Here is a 27,222-nt window from a genome sequence, read left to right on the forward strand (position 1 = left end):
GTGGTTTGAAATAATCTTTATTTTGTAAACATCTGTGTTTAAAATAGATGAACCCTGCTCACAATTCATATATGGACCCGAGACACAGTACACAAAATTCACCCGTCACAGGGAGATAGTGGGGGCTCAGGAGCAGGTAGCGTGCCTGGGGCTGGATGGAGTCTCAAGACAGCAGGTGCAGAGGTGGTGACGAGTAAACAGGCCAGCAGAGCCTGCTCAACAGTCTGGGCCTTAAGACATGCCCCAGGCCACCAGAAGTTTAGGGTGAGCATAGCTGCACCCTAAAATCCCAATTCTCATTCTGCTCCCATACCTTTTCCCAGTCATGGCCCTTGTGGACAGGGCCTATCAGTCTATAGAATCCCGATTCCATGTTTTCCCTTCCAGAACCCCTAGGGTACAGTACAAATATAGTCCTTCTTTCCTGAGGGGGCTAGGAGAGAAAGACAATGAATGGCACCCTGCCTGATCTTCAGGGAAAGCTGAAATACTGGTCCACAGATTGGAGCCACTGCCCAATATAACTTCCCAAGTCCCTGGCTGAAGACAGACTTGAGGGCTGGCATCACCTACCTCCCTAGCCCCAGTGTGATGTGGCATAGGTCTTGATACCCAAGGAGTCCCATCTTCAAGGAAGCAACTCCAGCCTAGTCACAGCTTCATCCTAGAGTTAGCTCTCTCCGTTTCTCATTAGCCAGTGATTTATAACTTCCTGCTCTCCTTTGCTTTCCACCATCTAAGCTATACCCTGTCCCTAAGTCCTAAGCCACCCTCTCCTGCTGTTTTCCTGGTTTGGTAAGTCAGGAGGAAAGGTTTGGTGGTTCTTTCCCCACCTCTTTTTGGAGGAGTAAGGAAGTGAGGTTCTTATCCTTCACATATGAGTGCCCTGGATTTTGGTCCTTAGTTGGTGAATACTCAACACCCAGTTCTTTGTTTTGGCTGCAGCCATGCAATGCAGCTAATGTGTGGCTTAAGAACGACCCTCTTCCTAGGCCTTGCCCACCTTGGGAAGGTGGGCAGGAACCCCAGTAGAACTGGTAAATTACTTGTTGCATCTTTAAAGGGCCTCCTACAGGCTACTTTTGTGCCATATGGGGTTAAAAAAACTTCCTAAACATAGCACTCTGGAGGAGGGAGTCCTCTTCCCTCCACCTGTAGCCACAGTGTGGTTGGCAAACCCTCAAGCCTATCAGGAGCTAGAGGGCAAGATGAGCGCTTTGTCTTAAAGGCCGAAGAGAACAGCACCAAGCGTTTCTACCCAGGGCCTTCCTTCTCTCTTGCCATGAAGTCTTTGCCCTTCTCCCATAAACTTTGGGTCCCAGGAGAACCGTGGTTGCTGAAGGCTAGGCTCAGTCCTCCGCCTGGGAGTCTGAGGAAATGCTCTTCTTACCTAAGAAATGGAAGATGGGGCCTAGGAGGCCCTGCTGTTGCTACATTCCCCTCTGCCATGCAAACTGCTGTCCCTGGCCAGCTATCCCTTGCTCTTAACCTGATACATAGGAGCTAGTCCTTTATTTCCAAATGCTCCCCTTTCTGGAGTGCATGGTTGGCCTGACAGTGTCACTGACCCCAGGGCTCTCCTTGCCCCTGGAGTACCCACAAGCCTTGGTCCACATATTTAAATTCGGGAGCCAGGTGGAGAGAAATTGTGTTCATGCTGCATGGGAGGTAGAGAATGGAGGTGACTTTTTATCCCTGCCACCCCTCATTTTGTTTCCTTCTCTGAAGCACCTGCCTCTGAGCTCAGTTCCTCAAAGAGGCAGGCGGGCAGCCAAGCGAGGGCAAAGCTCTGGTGGGGGAATGGGTAGAGGTAGGGCAGCCCCAGGCTCGAGGACTCCCCGGTTGCCGTTTCCCTCCTACCTTGATGCTCCACTTTTGCAGGTCACTGGGAAGGCAGGACCATGGCACACGAGGGACAGTGGGGGGGGCGGGGGGGGGAAGAGGAAGAAGCACCCTGTAGCCTTTGGCCCACCCACGAGGCAGGGTGGAGGGTTCTTCCTGGATCCAAGAGTGGAACCTCCCCACAAGCCTGGGTCCATCCCTTCGGACAGCTTAGGAAGGAAGGAAACAGCGAGCTGCTGCAGCAGCCACCACACAGCAGGACACACGGGGGAGGGGGGTTTGAGGAGCTTTGATACGAAAAGCACTGGAGGGGAGGGGTCAGAGAAAGAGAAGTAGGGGAAGAGAGAAAAAGCAGAGAGGAGACAAGATGCACGGAGAAAGGAGGAGCTGAAAGTGGCCTGGACTCCAGCCCGGGCTGTTGTCTGGCAGGTGCGGGGTGGTGAGACAGTGCTTGCGGCACATCGTGGGGGTTGTAGCAGGCCTGTGGCTGGGGAAACAGGCTGAAGAAGACCACTCCAGGGTGGACGGGCTGGGGGCAGGGGCTGCTTTAGATGACAGCAGAGTCGCTCTCAGGGCCAGGCAGGGTGAGTAGTGGCTACTGATACTCAATAGGGTCATCACACGAGAGGACAGCAGCAGGGCAAAGCCCCGGCTCCCCTGTCTGCCCACGGGCCTCCTGAGGGAAGAGGGGTGTCGTGTGGGGTGCCCCACACAGGACTCAGCACCAGCAGGTTTTCGAAGAGTTCGCTGGGCCCTCGGGTTTGCCCTCCTCCTCCTCCAGCTCTGCCAGTGCCAACTCGTTGCTGGCACGCGTCCGGAGGCCTTCCAGCTCCTTCCTATGGGCCTGCAGCACCAGCTCCGTCAGACGCGTGAATGACTGGAAACCAAAGGGCACAGGTTAGTCCAGCATCTCCTCCTCTCCCCTGGCAACCCTGCAGCGGCCCAAGGGATGAGGTCCATCTTATGGCTCCTCCTCCCGCCTCTGCTGGACTCAGCCCAAGAGAGCGGGCACCTGGTCGCCAGGGCTCTCACCTCTTTAATGTTGAGGTTGGTGCAGGCACTTGTTTCATAGAAGTCCATGCCATACTCCTTTGCCAGCTGCAAGAGAAGGACATTTCTGAAAGAGAGTCAGTAAGGCAGGGGAGGGGCCCACACAACCAGGCACAGGCTTCTGCCACTGCATTCACAACCATGCTGTGTTGTGACGATTTCTCAGAGTAGATAATTTCTCAGATGGGACTGGGAGCTCCAAGAGAGGGTAGCAGAGAATGGGGGAAGATCCTCCACAAATATGCCTCTCCATTCTTCCAGCTGCCACCCCACGCCCCCCAACACACAATCATATATCAGGAGATAAAGACACCATCCATTGTGGCAGTATGGCATCCTCGTAAAAAACATGTGATCTGGAGTCCCACAGTCCCAGACCTGAATAGCAGCACTGCCACTGATGGCTAGCTGTGCAACCTTGGACAAGTTGTTCATTCTCTGTAAGCCCCAGCTTTATCTTCTGTTAAAGGAGACTGAGAGTGTCTCCCATCCATGGTTGTGGGATGATTCAATGGGGTCGTGCACTTAAAAGTGCTTGCCTTAGCACAGTGCCACACATAGAGTGCTCAATAAATACTATCCTAGTAGGCTTTGCCTCTACTTTCAAATTGGTCAATGACCATGTCTTATATTTTATACCAAACAATCAATTTCATTTTAAGTACTAATGGAACGCTGTTGACTGAGAAGGGAGAGGAAAACTCTTGAGGTCCATGGACTGAGTGGATAACTTGTCTCAGAAATACCAATCTTGGCTGAGCACAGTGGCTCATGCCTGTAATCCCAGCACTTTGGGAGACTGAGGCAGGTGGATCACCTGAGATTAGGAGTTCGAGACCAGCCTGGCCAATATGGCAAAACCCATCTCCACTAAAAATACAAAAAAATTAGCCAGGCATGGTGGCATGCACCTGTAATCTCAGCTACTTGGGAGGCTGAGGCAGAAGAATTGCTTGAACTCAGGAGGCAGAGGTTGCAGTGAGCCGAGACAGCGCCACTGCACTCTAGGCTGGGTGACAGAGTGAGACTCCATCTCAAAAAAAAAAAAAAAAGGAAAAAAAAATGACCAATATTTCTTTCTGCTCTCTGGGAGGATGGTCTCCCTGCATGCTTGGACAGTCCCTCAGTGCCATCCTCCTACCCTTTCTGCCCCCATGGCTTCTCCAACTGTGGCTCTTTGTCTCCTCATTTGCCTCCCTGGCTCTTTCCTGGGTAAGAAGGACAGGAGTGGGGGAGTGTCGGGTGGGATGGGAGATCATTTCTTGACTGTAACATGGCAGCTAGGCCTGGATGCTGTCAGAGAAGAAGTTGACAACTTGAAGTCCTTCATTACTAACACAGGGATGATCTCTTAAGCAGAGGGCAATCCTGCATTTGGGGACATGGACTTGGGAGAGTTGCTGCCTATGACATCTTTGTTTCTGGATGGACCCCGAATCTCTGGGCTTCTGACCTGAAACCCAGACAGCAAGCCTTCTGAGGATGGCCACTCCCCCAGGGCCTTGGGGTGCTGGGGGCGCATGGGAGGACCTGCCACTGGGGAACACACCCCCAGGTCCCCACGCTCAGGACTGGCCCTGGAGGCCCAGCAGAGGACCTGGGGTGGACTTGCCTTTTCCCTCCACTTACCTGCTGCCCTTGCTCTCTTCCCACCTGCCGTTTCTGCTCCTCATCAGCCTTATTCCCAATAAGGATCTTCTGGACGCCTTCTGGTGCGTACTAGGGACAAAGGATGGGCAGAACAGCCAATGAGTGCTGCCTGCCCCCCAATTTTCCCTACAGAGTCTGCACTGCCTCCAGCCCACCACCAATTCCAGAGCCCTAGGGACAGGGTGGGCCGACTGGATGCAGGTGCCAGGCTCCCCCAAGTGCCATGGCTGACCTCAAGGGTATCATGGGGACAGCTCAGGGTAGAAGACACTCTTGCTAAGACTGGTGCTTCCTTGGGTTAGACCACTGGTATCAGAGCTGGAAGGGACATTGGATGTAAGTCCAGTCCTCATTCTACAGAACTGGGGACCCAGAGGATTCAAATGGCTTCCCAAGGCTCCACAGCTGTTGTGCAGAGCCAGGACTAGATCCCAATCTTGCAACTCCACCTGGTCCCAAGATTTCAGGAAAGAAGCTGCTCACAGGGAAGACTTGGAACTAATTCATTTCCGGGGAAGACACAGCCATGGAGGCATGGCAGGGTATGGAGAGTGAGGGCATGGCAGCTTCGGTTTCTTCCCCATGTCTTACTCACCCAGAGGTCTTCATCCAGGGCTGTGGAAGGCAAAGCTTCCTGGAAGCATTTGCTCGCCCACCCTGAGAGCTCCGGCCTTCCCATCTGGCCCTCGCCTTGCCTTCCCCAGTGAGGCACCCTCTCCGCACCCCGGCAGTGAGGTGGCATCTCCTACCTCATCCACGTCACTGACCCACTTCATGATGTGCTGGTAAGAGCGCTCGCTGCTAATGTCGTAGACCAAAAATATCCCCTGAGAGAGAGAGAAATAGAGAGATGTGATATGCACAGAGAGAGTGCAGTCATGGGGCCAGAAGGGGCCATGGAAACTTAAAGGTTGGGTCCCACTCTCCCATTCTCCCTGCTCAGCATCCGGAAATATCTCTTCTCTCAGACCCCACCACTGCCGCCTCCCAGGCCCATCACAGAACTCTCTACAGCAGGAAGGCACCACATGCTTTGACCTGGATCTTTGACCCAGGATGGAGGGTGGAAGTCAGGGGTGAGGGCAGGGGCCTGCCTGCAGTGAGTGAGCCATGAACAATGGACAGACAAACGATCAGTGAACAGCTGAAAGACGCCCTGCGCTCCTCCAAGCAGACGAACTGTGTTTAGGGGATCCGTGGCACAGACATCTCAAATACCCAGAGCTGGGAGTGTGGGTGGCAGCTTCCCACTTTGAAACCCCCAGTGTGGTGGCTTACCTGGGCCCGCCGATAGTACTGCTTTGTGATGGTCTGGTATCTCTCCTGCCCTGCGGTGTCCCTGCAGGAGAAAGCCAGTTCCTCAGAGGAGCAGGGACCATGGGAACAGACGGGGAGGGGAAGAGCAGAGCTGTCCCCTTGTAGGAAAAACTGGGGAGCTGCAGGGTAAAAACCAGGGATGCTTGGATCCCAACGGGGATCTGCAGTCAGAGGCCTGGTCATCTGTGCTGGTGCTGACCAGGCCTGCAGGGCCTTGGCCCCTCCTGCCAACTGCCCTCCTGGCAGACACCAGAAGCCACAGCCAGAACAGGCCTTGGACAGCTCTCTGGAATCTGGCCACTGTGGCCAGATTTGGTTGGATGGGAGTTGGCAGGGGATGCTGCTACACCCCTAGTCCCTATGGGACCTCTGAAGGCAGTGCCCATACTGCTGTGGAATTGAGAGGGAGCTCAACCCTGGCAAAGGCAGTGCTTCCAAGACCTCAGGCAGAGAGCCACAGCAGCACCCTCTGCTACTGTGGAAACCGCACCATGCTATCCTGAGGAACTCTCTCGGGGTCTTGCCCTAAATGATGGGGGGTGTAGCCTCCTTCCTTCCAGTCTTAACACAGTGTGGCACAGCCCAAGGGCAAAGCCTAATCCTGAGACAAATTCACAATGGTTAGTGCGCCAATTCCTTCTAATTCCTGCCCTTTGGTACTTGTAGTCAATCCCATAAAGTTTCTTAGAGGTTGGAGATTAAGGCTCATAGGAAGAGATGGGCTTCTGAGACTTCGCTTCCATCCATCAGAGAGGTGGCCAGTTATCCCAGGTGAAGCCTAGGAATTTTACACATGGCAGGGGCAGCTAAGGAGCAGCCAGAGGTCCTCTCCTACTACATCTGCCTCCTCCTCCTCCCCAACTCACCAAATCTGTATCCGCACTTTGATGCCGTCTACCTCTATGGTCTTCATCTTAAAGTCAACACCTGGAGAAAGGGAGAAAGCAAGAAAGTTAGAAAGGGTACCCACGAGAAATGAACAGGAAAGGGCTAGGCAATCACACTTGAAAGTTTTCCTTTCAGTTTAATTTGGCAAAGGGATGAAGTAATGTAAAGGCCTTCTTTAAGCAGAAACTGACCTTAAGGAAGTATCTGAAGCTTTGAAAGGGGCCTTCCTTCCTCCCTGAGCTGAAAGTTGCCAAAAGTAAAGGCCCTGGGGGACCCAGAGGAGGGAGAGTGAATCTGGGGAGATCTACTTCATCACTGCCTTACTCAACAGACTTAAAACATGTCTTGTTCTAGTCACGTGTGAAGTCTTCCTATTTATACTTCTGGAGAGAACGCTGTGTTTATCCTTCCTGAAATTCTAATCTCTAGGAATAGCAACCCACATTATTTGCCTGCTTTCTTCCCTCTCTCTGCCTTGTTAATAACCAGAAGGGGTCATAGTGCCAGACTGTGGAGAGAGAGGAGGGCTCTTCCAACCCATGATTGTACCTGAAGCCTCAAGCACCCAGCCAAGGCCCGCCAAAAAGAAGGCCTCATGCGTCTTGGTTGCTGACTCACCCATTCACCATAGGAGGCGCTGTGGTTGACTAGAAGGAGCATGGGCTTTGGCGTCAGGCCTGAGCTTATCTCCTCCCTCTGGCCATTCATAGCTCATTGCCATAACATCAGGCACCTTGCTTCACTGAGCATCCATTTCTGCCTCAGTAAATGTCTTCATCAGGGATATTACCAATATCTCAGAGGGTTGCTGAGGGGGCCGGATGAGATACAGCACCTGGCCCAATTGACTGCAGCTGTCATGAGCTAGTACAGGGCTGGGTACATGCGGGTGCTTATGAGTGACTGTCATAGGACCAGATGAAGAGGCAGTGGCATGGCATGGCATGTCACTGCGGGAGGGAAAGGAAGCACAGAGTTCCCACGCTTCTTCATCCGAGGGCTGGAGGAGCTAAGCTGCCACGAGACACAAGAAACCGAAGGGATTTGGCAAATGCATCCAGGGCAGAAACATATTGGAGAAATCTGCAGCAAGAGAAGTCAGCACCACCAGCAGCAGCCAGCTTGACTCTGAGTGACAACAGAGAGATGAGGGAGGTTATTTTGCTGACCATGCCTTTCCCCAACCCTAACTATACCCAGGCACTATGCCCAGGGATTTAAGAGCTACGTCTGGTGGGTTAATTAAGCTTACGTCTTTGTGTACTCCCTGGAGCAAGGTCAGGAGTAGGCATGATTTCCCCAGATTCACTCTCCCTCCTCTGGGTCCCCCAGGGCCTTTACTTTTGGCAACTTTCCCACAGTTTTCAGATGGGAACATGGTAGAGTTCTGAACCGTCTGCCACCAGCTGCACTGCCCAGCCCAGGAGGCCTAAAGGTGCCAGCATCCCCATCACCACTGCCACTCCACCTCCGCATCAGTTATTTGCCAAATGGGAGACATCTTCCCTTATCTGTGCTGTCCCCAGCTTTCTACAAAGGCGAACAAATTAAATTCTGTCTCTTCTTTCCCACCATCAAGACCAATCATCATTTAATTACAAGGGAAAAAAGATGCAGAACGGGCGACCTGAACTAAATTGATTTGGTCAGACGTGAATCATTTCTCGCCTGCCCAAGCTGATTCATATCCATTGAGCTGTACTTTTCCAAATGGGCAATGCCTGGCAGCCATTCCATGTGTGCAGAGAAAGAGTGAAGAGGAGGAGGGAAGAAGGGAGGAAGGAGAGAGGCATCAGCCTTGGGAAGCAGGAGTATGCTTATTCTTGCCTGGATCAACGGTTATCAGGCACCTGTTTCTCCCCAGTACCTGGCATAAAAGGGAATCAAGACATTCTTGTTTCATGATACAGCACCTTCTCCCACGAAGAACGAGAAATTTTCTCCAATTTGTAATACACCTGGTTTATCCTCACACTAGCCTAGCAAACCTGGCCAAGGACAGTGCCTTGTGCGAAGCCATCACAAGGGGGACAGGAAGAGAGAAGGTTTTATTTCCTTTATCCCACAAACATTTTTGGGAACTTCCTGTGTGCCCTGCACAGTGCTCAGTGCAGACAGAGAAGTGAAAAAGACCCGGCCCCTGCCCTCAGAGAGCCTAGTGGAAAGGAAACAAGGGCTCAGAGAGGTCAACGGCTAGCCAGGGTCAGCACAGCACATGCAGAGATTCCAACACAGGTCCATCTATGCCGGAACCCACGCTGCCCCTTGAGCTGGTTCTTAGGGAAGCAAGAGGAGAGTCATGTGTAGTTGGCTAGGCATGGAAGCCCTAACTCTGCTTAGTTTCCTGTTTGCCTGTGGGTGCTTGAGAAGGACTTTACTAGGAGAGGAACTTCCAATATTAAGGTGAATTTTTCCCTGTGAGAGAAGAGGTGAAAGCAGGCAACTGTCCCCAGAGACAGAACTGACAAGGAGATAGGGTACTTCACCGGAAGTGAGGCTGGGCAGTGACTCCTTCTCACCTCCTCCCTCACTTCTTAGCTATGTGGCGGGGGACCAAGGCTGGGGAATTCTGGGGCTCGCAGCACTCCCCGGCCTCACCCACACCCCACCATCTTGCAACCTAGGTCTCACTGGCCACCTGGGAACATGTGTTTTATTCACCTTTTGGCTATTCATATGCATTCACATATGATGGAAGAAACAGAGTAAGTCTACGTCTTCTGAAGGATTTTCCTTCCTCCCTCCCCGCCCACACAACCTCTCTTAAATTTAAAAAAGGTTAACAGCCCAAGGATCTTCAAGAGGAATCTATTGCTTCTGCGCTCTGTTCCCACACAACCTGGGCCTTCCGCTGTGCCCACCTACCAGTCAAGCCCTGGCCCCAGTAACCCGTGCCCATCGTGGCTCCTTCCCTCTCCCTGCGTGGCTGTTGGTTTTTTCCACTGCTGAGCACTGCAGGACAAAGTCAACACACTGGCCTTATTGAGGCCTCTGCAGACGGATGCTTTCTCACCTTGGCCAGCCCTCGCAGCTGCTTAGCAAACTGTTTATTCACATGTGTGTTCACCTATCACTGTCCTCCCACTGAAGGCTTCAGCTCCAGGGCACCCCCTCCCCACCCCTGTGCTCTCAGCAGGATACCTTCTCCACTGTTTTATGGCCCAGATGAATGCCTTTCCTCTGAAGCCATCTCCTTTCTTCAGATTTTCCTATGTTCTCTCTGCCTATCCTCAGGGAAGAGTCCTCTATCCACATCTCGCCTCTTTTCGGTCATCAGCCCCACCTGGGTGCACACCCAGAGAGTCAGCCCTTTTTGTTGCATCTTTAGTATCCGTGGGAAGAAGAGATATTCTCCATCTATCTCTGCCTCCAGTGGTTTCACATTCTGGCTCCTCTAAGGTCATATTTCTCAAACTTCCAGGTGCACGAGAATCACGTGGGGATTGAGTTAAAATGCAGATTCTGATCTGGTAGGTGTGAGGCAAGGCCTGAGATGCTGCAGGAAGCTCCCAGGTGAAGATGATGCTACTGTCCACATATCGCCTGAGTAACAAGCTGTTCTCAAAGTGTGTCCCTGGACCCGCAGCATCAGCATCACCTGGGACTTGTTAGAAATGCAAATTCTGGCCACACATGGTGGCTCACGCCAGTAATCCCAAGACCTTGGGAGGCTGAGGTGAGTGGATCACCTGAGGTCAGGAGTTTGAGACCAGCCTGGCCAACATGGTGAAACCCCCGTCTCTACTAAAAATACAAACATTAGCTGGTCATGGTGGCAGGCACCTGTAATCCCAGCTACTCAGGAGCGGGTCTGGGGTGTGGGGAGAATCGCTTTAACCCGGGAGGTGGAGGCTGCAGTGAGCTGAGATCATGCCACTGCACTCCAGTCTGGGCGACAGGGTGAGACTTCATCTCAAAAAAAAAAAAAAAGAAAGAAAAGAAAAGAAAATGAAATGCAAATATGCAAATTCTTGGGCCTTACCTCAGACCTATAGAATCAAGCCCTCTACGTATGGGGTCCCACAATCAGTTTCAATAAGCTCTCCCGGTGATTGTCACACATGCATAAGTTTGAGAACTACATTAGGACAAAAGTTTTGCACCTGAAGTGTCAAGAGAGGGAGCACAAGAGTTCTCTGTTTCTCAAGGTGTGCTTTGCAGAGCTTCTGCTTTAGAATCACCTGGGGTGACTTAAAACAAAAACAAAAACAAAGACAAAAACAATGACCTTGACTTGCCTAGACCTACTGAATCATAATTTGAGGGTGAGGCCCAGAAATAGTATTTTTAACAGCACTGTGGGTGATATTAGATAGAAGAAGTTTCAAGAGCTATATATGTCATGGAAGAAACATCCATTGGCCTGGAGTCAGAAAGACCTGGTCCAAATCCTGGTTCTGGCACTTACTGTGTAACTTCAGGCAAGTCTTAACTTCTCCTAGCTTCAATTTTTTTTTTTTTTTTTTGAGACGGAGTCTCACTCTGTTGCCAGGGATGGAGTGTACTGGTGCAATCGTAGCTCACTGCAGCCTCGATCCTCCAGGACTCAAGCGATCCTCCCATCTCAGCCTCTGGGTAGGTAGCTGGGACTACAAGCATGCACCACCATGCCCAGCTAATTTTTTTTTTCTTGTGGAGATGAGGTCTCCCTATATTGCCTAGACTAGTCTTGAACTCCTGGGCTCCAGTGATCCTCCCGCCTCAGCTTCCCACAGTGCTGTGATTACAGGCATGAGCCTCCGCACCAGGCTGATTTTCTTAAGCGTAGAAGGAGAATACCACTTCCCTCCTAAGGGCTGTGCTGGGATAAATTAAACGACGTATGTGAAGCACTGACAGCGTAGTCCTCTCACTCCTACTTTCCCTCTGCTGAATAAAGGCTTCCTGGGGAGTCAGGAAAACCAGCCCAGAGAACTCTGAAGTGGAAGGCATTACAGAGTCCCAGCCCCTACTATCCAGCTACCCTTGCCAGCCAAGGGACTACAGCATCAGCAGCATCAGAGAGTGTGTGAGAAATGCACATTCTCAGGGCTCGCCCAGCCCTACTCTTCTGCACAAGAAAGTTTCAGAACCACACCCAGGTGCATAGTGCTTGTCTTTATAGCACACCCCTGAGCTATGGAATCCCTCAGCTCTTATGCGGGTCCCATGAAGTAGGCAGGAGTAGGTATTATTGTGAGCCACAGGGAAGCCAAGTAACTGACTCATGTTCCCACATCCCACAGCTGAGCTGGACTGGAAAGCTGGTGTCTTAAAACCCACCCAGGGTATCTTTCACTCGACCAGAGGCTTCCCAACCCTGGGAGGCTGAGGAGTCTTACCACCTTTTCCCACATGTCCTGGCATACCCGATGCCTTTTCCTGCACACCCTGGCATACCCGATGCCTTTTCTCTTTTTTCTTGACGGAGTCTTGCTCTGTCGCCCAGGCTGGAGTGCAGTGGCACGATCTCAGGTCACTGCAACCTCTGCCTCCTGGGTTCAAGCGATTCTCCTGCCTCAGCCTCCCGAGTAGCTGGGATTACAGGCACATGCCACCACACCCAGCTAATTTTTTGTATTTTTAGTAGAGACGAGGTTTCACTGACATTATGCGGCATCTAGAAGTGAGGCAGGGGGCACATGAGGAGAAGCCCGCTGCTGTGGTCTGAAGGTCTGTGTTGCTCCAAAATTCCCATATTGAAACTTAATCCCCAGTGCAGTGCTGGTGGGAGGTGAGGGCTTTGGGAGGTGACTCAGTCGTGATGTTAGAGCCCTTATGCGTGGGACTAATGCCCTTAGAAAAGAGGTCTGAGGGAGCTTGTTCCCTCTTCTGCCATCTGAGGATGGAGCTAGAAGGTGCCACCTTTGTCACAGAGCATCAGCCTTCACCAGACACTGAATCTGCTGGCACCCTGATCTTGGACTTCCCAGCCTCCCAAACTCTGAGCAATACATTTCTCTTGCTTTAAATTACTCAGCTAAAGGCATTTTGTTACAGCAGCCAGCCCTAACTCAGACACCCACCATAGCCTATTTTTTCCTTCCTCCTTGGCATGGTTCATGATTCCAGTAAGTCCAGATTCATCACCCTGACAGTGTCCCTACAAAACAGTCTACTTCCTTTCTTGGGTACAGAAAGAAATAGGGCACAGAAGTGTTAAGAAACAAGCAAACCACTTCTACACAGCTCTGGCAGAGGTTCTCGGAGACGCTGGGAGCCCCAGGAGGAGAAAGTCAGAGAGACGGGCCCTCTCCCAACCAGGTGCCCAAAGCACGGAGAGCAGCTCATTGTTTTTCCTGGCACATTAGATGTGCCCATCATGGTGCCTGCCACACCCTGTGTCCCTTTCTGGCTAGAACAGCTCAGCCCCAAACCTCTGCTCAGAGAAGCAGGGCTGGGTGCAACATGTTCTTTGTGGAGAAGCAGGTTCAGACTGGACCATCAACAGGTTTGCTGGTGACCCACAGGGTGACCTGGCCAGCAGAGGCAAGGGAGCTTAGCTAAGCCAATCAAACCAGCTCACTCCAGGCAGGGCAGTGGGGACTGACCACTTGGTAATGAGCAGGGCATGAGGCAGACAAACATGCAGAAAGAAGCGGAGAGGCCTAAGGATGATGAACGTGCTGACTGCAGTTGGGGCTGGGGACGGTGGATCCTAGCACAGCCATGGGTCCAGATCAGACTCCAAGTTCAGCCCATGGGTATCCATAGAGCACATGCCCCTTTTCTTAGTGACACCTGAGAGTGCCTCAGGATTGGCCACTGCTGCCTAATGGCTCCCCCAAGCTAGTGAGCCAGATGCTTCAACAAGGGGGCTGGAAGGAAGACCTCCTAAACCATCGCTCCCTGCTCCTTACTGCCCCCTATTTTTGTCTTCTAGCCTCAACTACACAAAAAGAACCTAAGGGGCAGAGAATACATTTTGTGGTTGACAAAGCATTTGTTTTGTTTGCTTGTTTTTTAAATCTCTGCCACATAGTGCCAGCATAGTGCCAGGCATAAAAAAGCAATTCCAAAACAAATTCTAAATAAATAAATAGGCCAAGCACAGTGGCTCACACCTGTAATCCAAACACTTTGGGAAGATAAGGTGGGAGGACTGCTTGAGCCCAGGAGTTTGAGACCAGACTGAGCAAGAAAAGTGAGACCCCATCTCTAGAAAACAAAAAACAAAAAACAAAAAAACCCAGGTGTGATGGTGTCCACCTGTGGTCCCAGCTACTTGGGAGGCTGAGGCAGGAGGATCACTTGAGTCTGGGAGGTTGAGGCTGCACTCCAGCCTAAGTGACAGAGCAGGACGCTGTCTCAAAAAAAAGCAATTCCATGAGGGGGATCTCCCTCTCACCCCAGAGAGCATAAGAAGGGCTGCATGCCTGAGGCTTAAGAGCAGGGGGACGTGTCCTGCCACCTGATACCTCAGACATTGGCAAGAAAAGCTCCTCAATCAAGTGATGGTGCCATGCAGCCATGGCCTGAGGCAGCCCTGGGCCCCATCCTCTTCCTGCTGTGACTCTGGCTGTGTGGCATCTGCCCCAGCAGCTGCCAGGCCACAACTGGAGCCCAAGGGTGCTGGGACAGCGCTGCTGTTGGAGAACTGGGAAGACAGGCAGGGCCCTCCTCTGGGCACCAGGGGCAGGGGCAGGATAGAGGGATGCAGCAGGGGAGACACCCGGCACTCACGTGGCTCCTAAGCTAGCTCGCCTTGGGTGGGCAAACAGGGAAAAACTTGGTGCCTCCCCAGTACAGCAATGGAGGTGCTGTGACACTTACAGAAAGGAGCAGGCGGGGCACATCCACACTAAAGAACACTCCTTCCCATCACTGTCTGCCTCCCTAGAAAGCCCTAGAAAACATGGAGGAAGTATGGCTCAAGAAACAGTGTCCTGGCCATTAAGAGCACAATTGGGAGGTCAAGTTTGGTTCCAACCGTGCCTTTATCACTAATTACCTGCATGGTGTTGGGGAAGCCAGTTAGCCTATCTTTGCCTCAGTTTCCTCACCTGTAAAGTGAGGGTGACAGAGAATTCTCAGAGAATTTTTTTTTTAAGATTGTGAGATAAGGTGTAAAACCCATAACACAGGGTCTGGCACGCAGAGCTTTATTAAATGTTAGCAGAAGCAGCTGTCAAGCTCCCTTAGGGAAGGATGAGATTAGCCAGCCCAGAGCTGCAGGAGAGGGAATGGAAAGAGCTCTAGGATGTAGAAGGAGGCTTATATTGGGGAGAGGAAGGAGAGTGGGACAGAGAGATGAAGCCCAAGCCAGCACTTGGCTGGAATGTTTCAACAAAAAGAGGAAATGCCGCCCCCTGTGGGGCCTAGATGGCTCCAAGAGTCTGGCTACAACCTAAATTCTGGCACAGGTAGGGTGTGCCTACTAGCGGGCCAGCACCTCATGGGTTAAGGGCAGGTGCCAGCTTGCCCGCCTGCCAGCCAAGCTCCGCATGCTTCAGTGGAAACAGGGCTGCCTCTGGGTGCCAAATGTTATCACCAGGATCAACCACAGCCCAAAGGACCAGCAGTGCGACCTGAGCTTTTCATTAGTAATGAGACTCCACAATGAGGAACAACCTAATACACCTGAAACCCAAGGCAGACACCCAATCCCCGGGGCCAGGCCGGCTCCAGTTACCAAGCACAGGTCCCAGGAGTGCCCCAGCCCCTCCCACTGCAGGAAACCAGCATGTGTGGGCCATGTGCACCTCCTGTGGGTTGTGGCACGAGGTTACCTCTAAAGAGGTCACCCTGTGCAACCCTAAAACACCAAAAAAGACCCCATTCACACAGGGATCCCGGGAGCTGATATGGTTTGGCTGTGTCCTCACCCAAATCTCATCTTCTTTGGTATATGCAGAGATGAGGGGTCAGTGCCTTAGACTAAGGTCCATGTTGCCTATTGTTCAGGGTCAGAGCTGGTATCAGATGATGCCCATCAGCTCAGCCAGGTTGCTGGAGTGACCCTCCAGGGCCACCTCTGCAGCCAGGGCACTCTGGAGTAAGGAATCTCTAGGGCTCAAGCAGTGGGGCCATCCACTCCCTCCAGCCTCATCATCTTAAGAGTCTCAAGCCCAGGCATGGTGGCTCACACCTGTAAACCCAGCACTTTGGGAGGCCAAGGTGTGAGGATCACTTGAAACCAAGGAGTTCAAGATCAGTCAGGGCAACATAGTGAGACCATATCTCTGCAAAAAATTTAAAAATTAGCCAGGTGTGGTGGTATACACCAGTGGGCCCAGCTACTCAGAAGACTGAGGTAAGAGGATCACCTGGACCTGAGGCCAGGAGGTTGAGGCTGCAATGAGCTGAGATCACACCACTGCACTCCAGTCTGGGAGACAGTGCAAGACTCTGTCTTAAAAAGAAAAAGAAAAAACAAACCGGCCGGGTGTGGTGGCTCATGCCTGTAATCCCAGCACTTTGGGAGGCCGAGGCAGGCAGGTCACCTGAGGTCAGGAGTTCAAGACCAGCCTGGCCAACATGGTGAAACCTCATCTCTACTAAAAATACAAAAATTAGCCAGTCGTGGTGGCAGGCTCCTGGAATCCCAGCTACTTGCGAGGCTGAGGCATGAGAATCGCTTGAACCTGGGAGGCGGAAGTTGCAGTGAGCCAAGATCGTGCCACTGCACTCCAGCCTGGGGGATACGGTGAGACTCTGTCTCAAAAAACAAAACACAACAAAACAAAACAAACAAAAAACAGTCCCAAGAAACCAATACTACCTATAACTTCCCTCAGGGAAGAACAGAAGTCCTCTAGGAAAATGCATTCATTCATTCCTTCATTTGTTCATTCATTCATTCAAACTGTTATTGAATGCTTACAATGTGCCAGGAACTAAGCCAGGTACTAGAAGATAAGCTATGAACAGCACAGAAAGATCCTTGTCATCAGAGCTTAATTCTAGTGGGGAAGACAGATATAAGTAATGAATACCTAATTTCAGAGAGCCATATGTGATAAGCAACTGCAGGATAAAGTAGAGAGTGAGGAGACCCCAAGCGCAGCAACTTTAGACTGGCTGGCCAGAGAAGACATTTTAAAGGAGGTAACATTTGAGCTGAGACCTAAATGACAAGAAGGTGCCAGCAGGGAGATCCAAAGAATCAGGTAGAGGAAGCGGCAAAGATCCCGTGGCAGGACACATTTCAGTCAAACTCACAGTTCCTAGGAAGAGGGTCAACAGTACTCTCCCCTTTGTTACAAAAGGGGAACTGCAGCAAGACCCCTCCCTTCCCTCAGGTCTTGTGTGGACCCTCACATGTGCACCTGCATCTGTACTGTTTACTGCGTGTCTTCTAGCATCTGGTTTAGTTCCTGGAACATAGTCAGCATTCAATAGCACTTACACTTGTCTGGAGGCGCGAACCTGAAGAATACACCAAGAAACTTCTCAAACGCCAGCAAGGCCAACTTCAGAACTCCCTGCTCCTATGTGATGCTAAGATCTCTATACACTGAATAAATGGCATGCGTAAAGCCCACCATCCCTGTGTAGGTAGTAGGTACATAGTAAGTATACAGAGTAGATAATCAGGATCAGTGTTCCCCTTCCCCCCACTTTTTTTTTTTTTTTTTTTTTTTTTGAGACAGGGTCTCACTCTGTCACCCAGGCTGGAGTGCAGTGGTACGATCTGGGCTCACTGCAACCTACACCTCCTGTGTTAAAGTGATTCTCCTGCCTCAGCCTCCCAAGTTAGCTGGGACTACAGGCGTGCTCTACCATGTCCAGCTAATTTTTGTATTTTTAGTAGAGACGGGGTTTTGCCATGTTGGCCAGGCTGGGTCTTCCCCTTGCTTTTCCCACTGCCTTGTGCACAGACCTCCCTAGAGCCTTGGTGACATGTGCAGTGTGCTCCAGCCACCCCATCTCACTCCCCATTGGCAGCTCCTGGAACTGGGTCTCGCCTCCCTAAGCCTGCTAGTTAGGCCAGCGGGCACCACAGAGGCAGCCAAGACCCACCAGGCTACTGACCACTCACTCCTCCAGCCTCCTTCTCAGGCAGGGCTGTGCTGACTGGTAGCAAAAAGTTCAGGGAAGAAAAGACTGGGACATGGAGACTCAGGAGCAAACATCTTAGAAAGAAGGGGGCTTCCAGATGCACCTGCCCTCACCCAGAGCCAGCAAAGCAATCTCCTAGCAAGGGGCTTCTTGAACTTCAGCTAGTATGACCATAGTGTGGCCACTCCAGCTGGCCCCAGCATGGCTGAAGAGTAGCAGCCCCACTAGAGGTGTTCTCCACAGCACCTCCTACAGGGAAGAGGATGTGTACTTCCCCCACACCCAGGGCCCCTGGAGAATCCTGCCTAGTCTTCAAGACTCCACTCAAATGTCATTTCCTCTTCAAAGCCTTCACCAGCTCCCTGGGAGGGATTTCTCACTCTGTGATTCCAAAGCATCCTGACATTTCTTTTGCATAATATTCTGCTTGTTTGGATGTCTGGTTCCCAGCTACACTGTAAGCTCCCAGAGGGCAAAGCAGCATCCTGTTCATTTCAGACTCTCACCGCCTGGCAGCAGGTAGACCACTAAATATTATTCAACAAAGTTGATTAAATGAAAGCAAAAATGAATGAGCAAGTGAGACGAATAAATGGATGAATGAAGTCAGTACATATCTAGAGAAAAGATGGGCAAAGAGAAAATTTTAATCAGGGAAGAACAATTAGAAAATAACCCACTTTTAGGCCAGGCGTGGTGGCTCACGCCTGTAATCCTAGCACTTTGGGAGGCCAAGGTGGGCAGATCACAAGGTCAGGAGATCGAGACCATCCTGGCCAACATGGTGAAACCCCGTCTGTACTAAAATACAAAAACTTAGCCGGGCGTGATGGTGCGTGCCTGTAGTCCCAGCTACTCGGGAGGCTGAGGCAGGGGAATCACTTGAACCTGGGAGGCAGAGGTGGCAGTAAGCTGAGATCTCCACTGCACTCCAGCCTGGCAACAGAGCAAGACTCTGTTTCAAAAAAAAAAAAAAAAGAAGAAAAAAGAAAGAAAAGAAAACAACCTACTTGTTTTTGTTTTTGTTTTTATTTTTGTTTTTGAGACGGTCTTGCTCTGTTGCCCAGGCTGGAGTGCACTGGTATGATCTCAGCTTGCGGCAACCTCCACCTCCCAGGTTCAAGCAATTCTCCTGCCTCAGCCTCCCGAGTAGCTAGGGTTACAGGCACCTGCCACAACACCTGGCTAATTTTTTGTATTTTTAGTAGAGATGAGGTTTCACTATGTTGGCCGGGCTGGTCTCAAACTCCTGACCTTGTGATCTGCCCACCTTGGCCTCCCAAAGTGCTGGGATTACAGGCGTGAGCCACCGCACCCGGCCATAACCCACATTTTAAAGCCAACTGTTAGCCCTTTCTGTAGTTCATGGTGCCATGGTCACAGAGTTCTCAGTAATTTTTTTTTTTTTTTTTTTTCTGAGACAGGGTCTCACTCTGTCACCCAGGCTGGAGTACAGTGGTGTGATCACAGCTCACTGTGGCCTCCAACTCCTGGGCTCAAGCAATCCTTCCACTTCAGCCTCCTGAGTAGTTAGGACTACAGGCACATGCCACCATGACCAGTTACTTTAAAAAGTGTTTTTGTTTTGTTTTGTTTTGTTTTGTTTTTTTAAGAGATGGGGTTGGCCAGGCATGGTGGCTCACTCCTGTAATCCCAGCACTTTGGGAGGCCGAGGTGGGTGGATCACCTGAGGTCAGGAGTTCGAGACCAGCCTGGCCAACATGGTAAAACCCTGTCTCTACTAAAAACACAAAAAATTAGCCAGGCGTGGTGGTGCACGCCTGTAATCCCAGCTACTCAGGAGGCTGAGGCAGAAGAATCGCTTGAACCCGGGAGACAGAAGTTGCAGTGAGCCGAGATCGAGCCATTGCACTCCAGCCTGGGTGACAGAGCTAGACTTCATCTCAAAAAAATAAAATAAAATAAAACAGGGCTGATGATTAGCCCCTTCCTCCTAAGTGGGAGGAATTACGTGTCCAGGAAGCCCTGTGTTCCCCTTGACAAAGCTCACTGACCAGAGAGAAGAGCCAAGGAGAGGGCAGAGGCCTATACAGAAAACTGGCAGTTTCACAGGGAAACCGGTGCAAAGATTGGATTACAGAAGAAGGCACTCTGAGAAGAGCTGGCAATCAGGGTAGAAGGATAATGGCCAAATATCAGCTTTCATGTTATAAAGCTCATCACCAGCCTGTCTGGGGAGCGGGGAGAAGGAAGGAGGAGGAGGAAGGAACAGAAACCAGGGAGTGCAGGTAGGCGGAAGGAACAGAAACCAGGGAGTGCAGGTAGGCGGGAGGAACCGGTGCTCCCAGCTGTGGGTGCATCTGCGGATCTGTGGCACAGATGCAGAGCAGCGGAAACCCTCTGCGGGCTTCAGATATGTTCCTTCCCAAGGTCATGTCCTTGGGGAAGGGGTGGGAGGCTGGGTCTGTGCCTGTGTCAGGAGGAGAAACAGAGGCCTGAGGCAGAGCGACACCTGGCAGGGGCCCAAGCCTTGAGGCAAGGCCACCCCATCCTCTCCTCTCAGGTCACCCCACTGCTTCACACCTCCTCACCACCTCACTCTTCCTTCTCAGACCCTGGCACTGCCAGGGAAAGGAGGGTACTAGAGCAGAAACTGAAATGAAACACAGCTTCCTATGCACTCCCTTGGAATGTAAGCCAGCTCCTTCATTTCGGTCTGTTTTGGTCACCACTGTATCCCTAAATCTTAGCATGGCACCTGGCATGTAGTTGGTGTTCAGTAAATAGCGCCTGAATGACTGAGTGCACAAGTGATGGATACACCAGATGACCTCCTAGCGCGCTGACAGTGTATTCATCTCTACAACATTCTTATAGCTAGGAATAATAATAATAGCCGGGCGTGGTGGCGGGCGCCTGTAATCCCAGCTACTCAGGAGGCTGAGGCAGGAGAATCGCTTAAACCCGGGAGGTGGAGGTTGCAGTGAGCCGAGATTGTGCCACTGCACTCCAGCCTGGGCGACAGAGCGATACTCGGTCTCAAATAAATAAATAAATAAATAAATAAATAAAATAATAATGATAATATAATGATAGCAGCTATTATTTTGTCGAGGGCTCTGCCAAGTGCTTTGTATGCACTAGGCTCTATAATCTTCACAACAACCTTTAGAAAGACTCTGTTACCATCTTCAATTTACAGATGCAGAAACGAAGCACAAAGATGTCATCAAAGTGTCTGAAGGTCACAGGGCCAGTAAGGCCATGTAAAATGTGCATGTTAATCTGGGCTCTAGTGGCCAGGCGCAGTGGCTCACGCCTGTAATCCCAGCACTTTGGGAGGCCCAGGCGGGTGGATCACGAGGTCAGGAGATCGAGACCATCCTGGCTAACACAATGAAACCCCGTCTCTACTAAAAATACAAAAAAATTAGCCGGGCGTGGTGGCGGGCACCTGTAGTCCCAGCTACTCCGGAGGCTGAGGCAGAAGAATGGCGTGAACCCGGGAGGTGGAGCTTGCAGTGAGCTGACATCGCGCCACTGCACTCCAGCCTGGGCAAGAGCAAGACTCTGTCTCAAAAAAAAAAAAAAAAATCTGGGCTCTTTCCATTCTGCTCATTTCTTCTCAACTTCCCTTTCTTTCTAGGTACCAGGGGAACAGAGTAGGTAGAGACTGGTCTCAGGCTGCCTGAAGGCTGACACAGACCCATCCCTGACCCTCTTGCAACGTCACACTGCATTTGCCCCCAGCTCCTCTCAGTCTAGAAACCTGCAAACCCCAGGATCCTAGTGTCTAAGCACAGGCCCCAATGTCTGTTAGGTCACCCCATTCCAGGCTTGGATCTAGCCCCACCCCCTCCCTCACCCTCTCCCACCTCCTCAGTCACAAGCCCTTGCCCCAGGCAGCCAAGCCAGTCCCAACAGAACTCCCTGAGAAAGGTGACATAGCAGCAGCAACCCAGCCTGAGAAAGTGCCCTGGAGCCACAGCAGCCCAACCGGTCCAACCAGATCACCCTCCTCCTCACCCAGAAGGAGTGCAGCCTGGAGGGTGGCTTTCAAAACAAAAGGTTCAGGGACTAGGTGACAGGTCTACTCAGGGAAGACTAAGGATGGGAGGGAGAAAACCAACTCCTGAGGGAGTGAGGTAGCCCACGCCTATAATCCCAGCACTTTGGAAGGCTGAGGCTGGTGGATCACGAGTCCAGGAGTTCGAGACCAGCCTGGTCAACATAGTGAAACCCCATCTCTCCAAAACATACAAACATTAGCTGAATGTGGTGGCATGCGCCTGTAGTCCCAGCTACTTGAGAGGCTGAGGCGGGAGGATTGAGTTTAGGAGATCGAGGCTGCAGTGAGCCGTGATTGTGCCACCACCACACTCCAGACTGGGTGACAGAGTGAAACCTAGTCTAAAAAAAAAAAAAAAAAAAGAAAAGAAAAGAAAACCAACAACTCCTGAGCAGTCTCTTCAGTTTCCATTCATGGTTTACATCATCTCACTCCTGGCCACCATGCAGAAAGGTCCTCAAAGGTCCCCTGAACATAGATGTCCATGTATGACATCTTCTCCCTACCTGGTCATGGCACAGGTCCCATAAGATTCTTTCAGAAGTTGCCAGGTTGATTGGCTTAAACCACTCCCCATTCTGGAGGAAAACTAGAACAGGTGACTGTGTGGAAGTTGGTGTTGGTACCACTGGGGGTGAGGGGCCATTCAGAGGTTCCTTTGTGCCCAGATACTACTGCAGCCCCTGACTAGTCTCCCTGCTTCAAGTCTTAACCCCTTCTTCCAGCCAACCTCATTAGTACCCTACTCAAAACCCCTCCTACCATTGCTGAGGCTCATGTTCCACCTCCTTAGCCAGGCTCTCAATGCCCTCTGCCAACTGTTTCCTGCATTCATTCATTAATTTAACAACAGGCATTGAGATCTGCCTGGCCCTGTACTAGGGACTATGAAAACAATGAGGAATAAGATTTGGTCACACCATCAAGGCATTTATAATTTGGGAGACAGAGAGAGAAACAGAAGAATGTTCTCACTTTTCTGAAGAATCCCTTCTGTTGCATCTAAACTGCCTAGAGCCCCACGGACACCCACTCAATCCCACCTCTGTTATCTGCTCATGTTACTCCATCTGCTCCCTTCTGCTGCAGGAACTGACGAGCAGCCCACACTGAGGCCTAGCTTCAGCCTTCCCTGCCGGTTCTAGTCCACAGGGGCCTCTCTCTTCCCCAGCCTCCGACAGCATGGAGTCGTGGGAATAGCACTCACCCATCCCATCCATCGCCATTCTCCGGCTGCCTCATGGTACATCTTGCATCATAATTTAGCTTCTGATACCCACTGTGAGACCTTCATTAAGAGTAACCGTAATGATCATAATCCATCCTTTACATTTGGAGAGTGATTCATGAAGTACTTTCAGATATCTCATTTTGGCACTAGTTCTCTTTTTTTGTTTTTGCCTTTGTCTTGCCTCCCCATCTAGGTTATGGGCTTCTGTGGGCAGAAAACGTAGACTGCAATATGTCTCTAAAATGCCCGGCACAGAGCTTGGTAGTGAATGCTCAATTAATTTGTTTAAGATAGTATTTTGGGGACCCCTTTGCACCAACCCCCAGCCAGGCCAGCACAGCTGCACAGGAAGGAAATGCCTGTGGCAGAGCCAGCAGCAGGGCCACCTGCTGGCCTCGTGGCCAGAAAGACGAAAAGGATAGGGGGAGGGACAGTCAGTGTCTCAGTCTACCAGGGAGGCCTCTCACTGCTCCCTGGCAGGTTCTTCTCTAGAAGATCGCAGGCCGTTGAAGTGGAGTACACAGTAAATCACAAAAGTACTGGCCTAGGTGATAGCCACATGAGCCAAGAAGCCAAACTATCTTGGCAGTAACTGGTGAATTACCTTGTTTTCTTACTTCACAAAAAAGCCCCTGGGAAAGGTGCCTTGGTCAGTGCCCAGCATGGTCATATAATGTGTTTTAGATAATGCACAATTTGAGAACAGTGACTATGGGTATTATTCATCTCGGAATCTCTCGGTCTCAGTGCAGAGCCTGGCATACAGGACACGCATTTTTTAGAAATAAGCGAATGACTATGACTTGGTAGCACTCATTTCGTTGGCTCCTTGATTTGTCTCCTGGCTGCCCCTTCTACCTCCTTGAGAAACTGTCTGTATCACTTAAGGAAGAAGCTTTTCTTGACCATCCAACTCTTTCTTTTAAGTTTTAGTTAATGCTGAAAAACACGCCCAAGATAAGGGAGAATCCCAAGTCCCTTAATAAGCTTTAAATAAGAAAGCATTTAAGATACCCAGTGGGGCAGATTTTAAAAGGCTGGTGTGAAGAAAGACAGGTTTCTTTCTATTCCATGGAATCCAAACTCCTAAAGAGTCCTCTGTGTCCTGTGGAAAGGGGGACCTTAGAGAATCCTCTGTGTCCTGTAGAAAGGGGAACCCGGCTGTCAGAGGCGGAGGAAGAAATCTGGGAGCCATCTTTAGGTTTTAGGCCAATATACCAAGGGCATTGAGGGGAGACAGTGCTGCAGAGACACCCCTACTCAGTTCACTGATTCACCTATGTACCCAAAGTGGTCTGCCCTGGAGGGTTTCAGGAAGTCCCTGTGACCTATTTAGTGTTCACCTATTAGCAGAAGGTGTCTAAGAAGGGAGATTACAAGGGGAAGGGACAAGGAGAAGGGTGGATGATTAAAGGTGTGAGGCAATGGACTCTCTTTAAGGAGAGCACAAGCCTCAGAGGGCCATCCTGGTATTTTAGAAACAGGGGTGCCCTCAAAAAGGAGGGTATGTGTCTCCCAGGGGAGGCTGCTTCCCACAGCACTAAGCAGGAGTCCCAGAGCTTCTGAAATGAGGTGGTTGAATGAAGCCCTCAAAAGGAAAAGTCCAGGTCACCTGTAGGACTTGGAATGCGACTAGGAGAGCAGGTGCAAACAACAGCTCTTCAGGCCAAAGCCAGGGCCTCCCAGGCAGCCCACAGCTCTCTGGAGATAGTTCAGTAGTTCCAAGCACCAGGCCTCTCCCAAAAACAGCCACTCCTAGTTTCCTTAAGGGATAAACCACTGCCCTTTGTCCCTGAGCCCACAACCTGTCCTCATACACCATCTGGTTCCTCTGCACTCCCTCAGAAAGGCCCATGCCTTTCTCCTGCACCTGCCTCTTCCCCGAGTCCTCCCGGCAGGCACAAAGTCTTAGTGTCTATAGGCTCCCCTTCTTTCTGCAATGTCTCTCATCCAAACCATGGCTCAGCCCAAGCTCCTGGGTTTCCTAAGAGTTGGCCTTACAGCTCCTCTGGGAAAGATGGACAAGTTCTGTTCCCTGACCCTAAGTCCTGTTGTTTCACCCTTCAAGTTGGTGAAACAAAGAGAGGAGACCCTAAAAGCGCAATGGTAATGGCAATAGCAGTAAGAACAATCAGCATTTATCGAGCTTCACCATGTGTCTGGCTGTGCTAAGCACTTAACAATCATTATCTCATTTAATCTTGACAACAACTTAGGAGGTAGGTGCAATTATTATACCCATTCTACAGATGAGAAACTAAATAAAGCTCAGAAGTTTAGGAGATATTCAAGGTTGCTTTGCCCCAAAGTGAGGTCTCAGGTCTCTTGGACAATAAAGCTGGCTTCTTAACCAGAAGGTTCTGTTCCTCCTGGCTGTATCTATCTGCTCCTACTTCTCTCTCGGCAAGGAATGTGTGTTGGGGGAAGGGGGGATGGCGTAGACATGAATCCTCAAGAGGAAGCTGAGAGCTGGTGCCCGTCCCTGATGGCAGCAGGGACTTCTAGGAGAGCATTCCAAATGGATGACCAGCCAGCCAGCAGGTGTTTCCAGGGGCCTGGGCAATGCAGAGGCTACTCCAGGGCTGACCCGGATAGCAGCTGAGGATGAAATTCCCTCTACTCAGACTTCTCGGGGAGGGGGCCCCTCACAGCCTAGGAGCGGGAAACTGTCTCAGAGGGGAGGCCATGGACCCATTCCTAGAATAAGTGACCCCATCATAGTGCTGTCCGGGATGCCACCGGGCCTTGTCCCTCTAACCACAGGCTCCAGCACTGCCAGATGAGAGATGCCCTCAGGCGGGTCCTGCCTGCCTTCTGACCCCTTGGTCTGGGCAGGTATTCCTGACACTCCTCCATCCTCTTTAGCCTCCCTCAGAACAGATGTCTCGGCTCCTCCTCTTACCAGGCGCAGGGGCTCCTCGCCCTATCTGTGCCCTCCCCCAGGTGTCCCACCTTGCGGCTTACCTTCCCAACTCTGCCCTGGAAACTCGATCCTTGCGGCCCCTCCGTACGTCCTCTCTTCCCCCTCTCGCCCCGCGCCGGCTCCACCTTGGGTCACCACAGAACCAAGGGCGCCTCAGTGACTCTGGTCTCCACCCTGACCCCCTTTTCCCCAGCACAAGCTTTACTTCCCCTCCCCGTGGGGGTGTGGGGATGTTATTGCAGCGGCTACGATTCTCGCTACCCCAGCTCGGGGTACCCAGGCCTACACCCTCTCCCCTCACCCCCGGTTTCTCGGTTTGATGCGAGGGAAGGCTCCCCGGCAAGAGGCGGGAGACCCCACCCCTGGTCCGGACGGCGGCAGCAGGGACACCCTCACCTGCCAAAACCTATGCTCTCGGACTCCGGCCTCCCGCGCCACCGCCTCCAGCCGCAGGGGCTGGCAATTCCTCCCCAGCTGGGGACGGGGGCGGCGGGGAAAGGGGCCGCGGGCGGGGAGGGAGGGGCGCCCCAGGCCACCGCCCCTTACCGATGGTGGAGATGTGCGAGGAGTGGAACTCGTTGTCGGTGAAGCGGCACAGCAGGCAGGTCTTGCCCACCCCGGAGTCCCCGATCAGCAGCAGCCGGAACAGCACATCGTACTGCTTCGCCATGGCTGGGGCCAGCAGGGCCGGGGGCTGCGGGCGGGCAGCGGGCTCAGCCCTGCTGCGCCGCTGCCATCGCGGCCCGCGCCCGCCCGGGGACGCTGCGGGCGGCGAGGAGGACGCCGGGCCCGGCCCCCGCGGCGGCCTCGCCCGCCCGCCTGCCCACTCACTCGCTGGGGGCCGGGAAGCGCGGCTGTGGCTGGAGCCCGGCGCGGCGACCGCTCGGCTCGGCTGGGCTGGCGCGCGGCGGTGGGAGGAGAAAGCGGCGGCGGCCCCCGCCCGCCCCTTCCCCTGCGCCGCCGCCGCCGCCCCGGAGAGAGGGGGCGGGGAGCGCGCGCAGGAGAGCTGGACCCCACCGAGCGGGCGACGCTGGGGCCGGGCGCCAGCCCCCTCTCCCAACCCCTTCCTGCCCGGGGGGGGGAACGTTTTAGTTTTTCCGCGGACGCTCCGAATGGGGGAGTTGAGGTGAGCCCCCACCCAGCCCACTTCTACCATGCTCGGCTTCCCGGGCTCACCACTTCTCGCCATATCCCACCCCAAGTCTGGCGCCGGTAATTCCGCCCGCCGTGGCACCCTGCATCTGCAGGATCCTGGCCGGGCTCCTCAGTGGCTGGTCCTCAGCTAGGCTCACCCGAGGTAGGAAGGCCTTG

At 52.2% G+C, this 27,222-nt stretch overlaps 1 protein-coding gene across 3 annotated transcripts; it reads right to left on the reverse strand.

Moving 5' to 3' along the window:
- On the reverse strand, window positions 1–27,222 carry RAB15 (RAB15, member RAS oncogene family). Of its 3 annotated transcripts, none has more exons than XM_054449907.2 (7): window positions 27,204–27,222; window positions 6,726–6,786; window positions 5,821–5,881; window positions 5,292–5,369; window positions 4,522–4,611; window positions 2,875–2,940; window positions 1–2,719 (listed from the first exon to the last, which is right to left on the reverse strand). In XM_054449907.2, the coding sequence occupies exons 2-7, from the start codon at window positions 6,770–6,772 to the stop codon at window positions 2,561–2,563; spliced, it is 501 nt and encodes a 166-aa protein (XP_054305882.1). In that variant the 5' UTR covers window positions 6,773–6,786; window positions 27,204–27,222; the 3' UTR covers window positions 1–2,560. The 3 variants fall into 3 exon arrangements, with proteins under 3 accessions (XP_054305882.1, XP_054305878.1, XP_054305881.1); XM_054449903.2 differs by lacking the exon at window positions 27,204–27,222 and adding an exon at window positions 26,458–26,832; XM_054449906.2 differs by lacking the exon at window positions 27,204–27,222 and adding an exon at window positions 26,308–26,326.

The sequence above is a fragment of the Pongo pygmaeus genome, chromosome 15, assembly GCF_028885625.2.
Source record: "Pongo pygmaeus isolate AG05252 chromosome 15, NHGRI_mPonPyg2-v2.0_pri, whole genome shotgun sequence".
Lineage (NCBI taxonomy): Eukaryota > Metazoa > Chordata > Mammalia > Primates > Hominidae > Pongo > Pongo pygmaeus.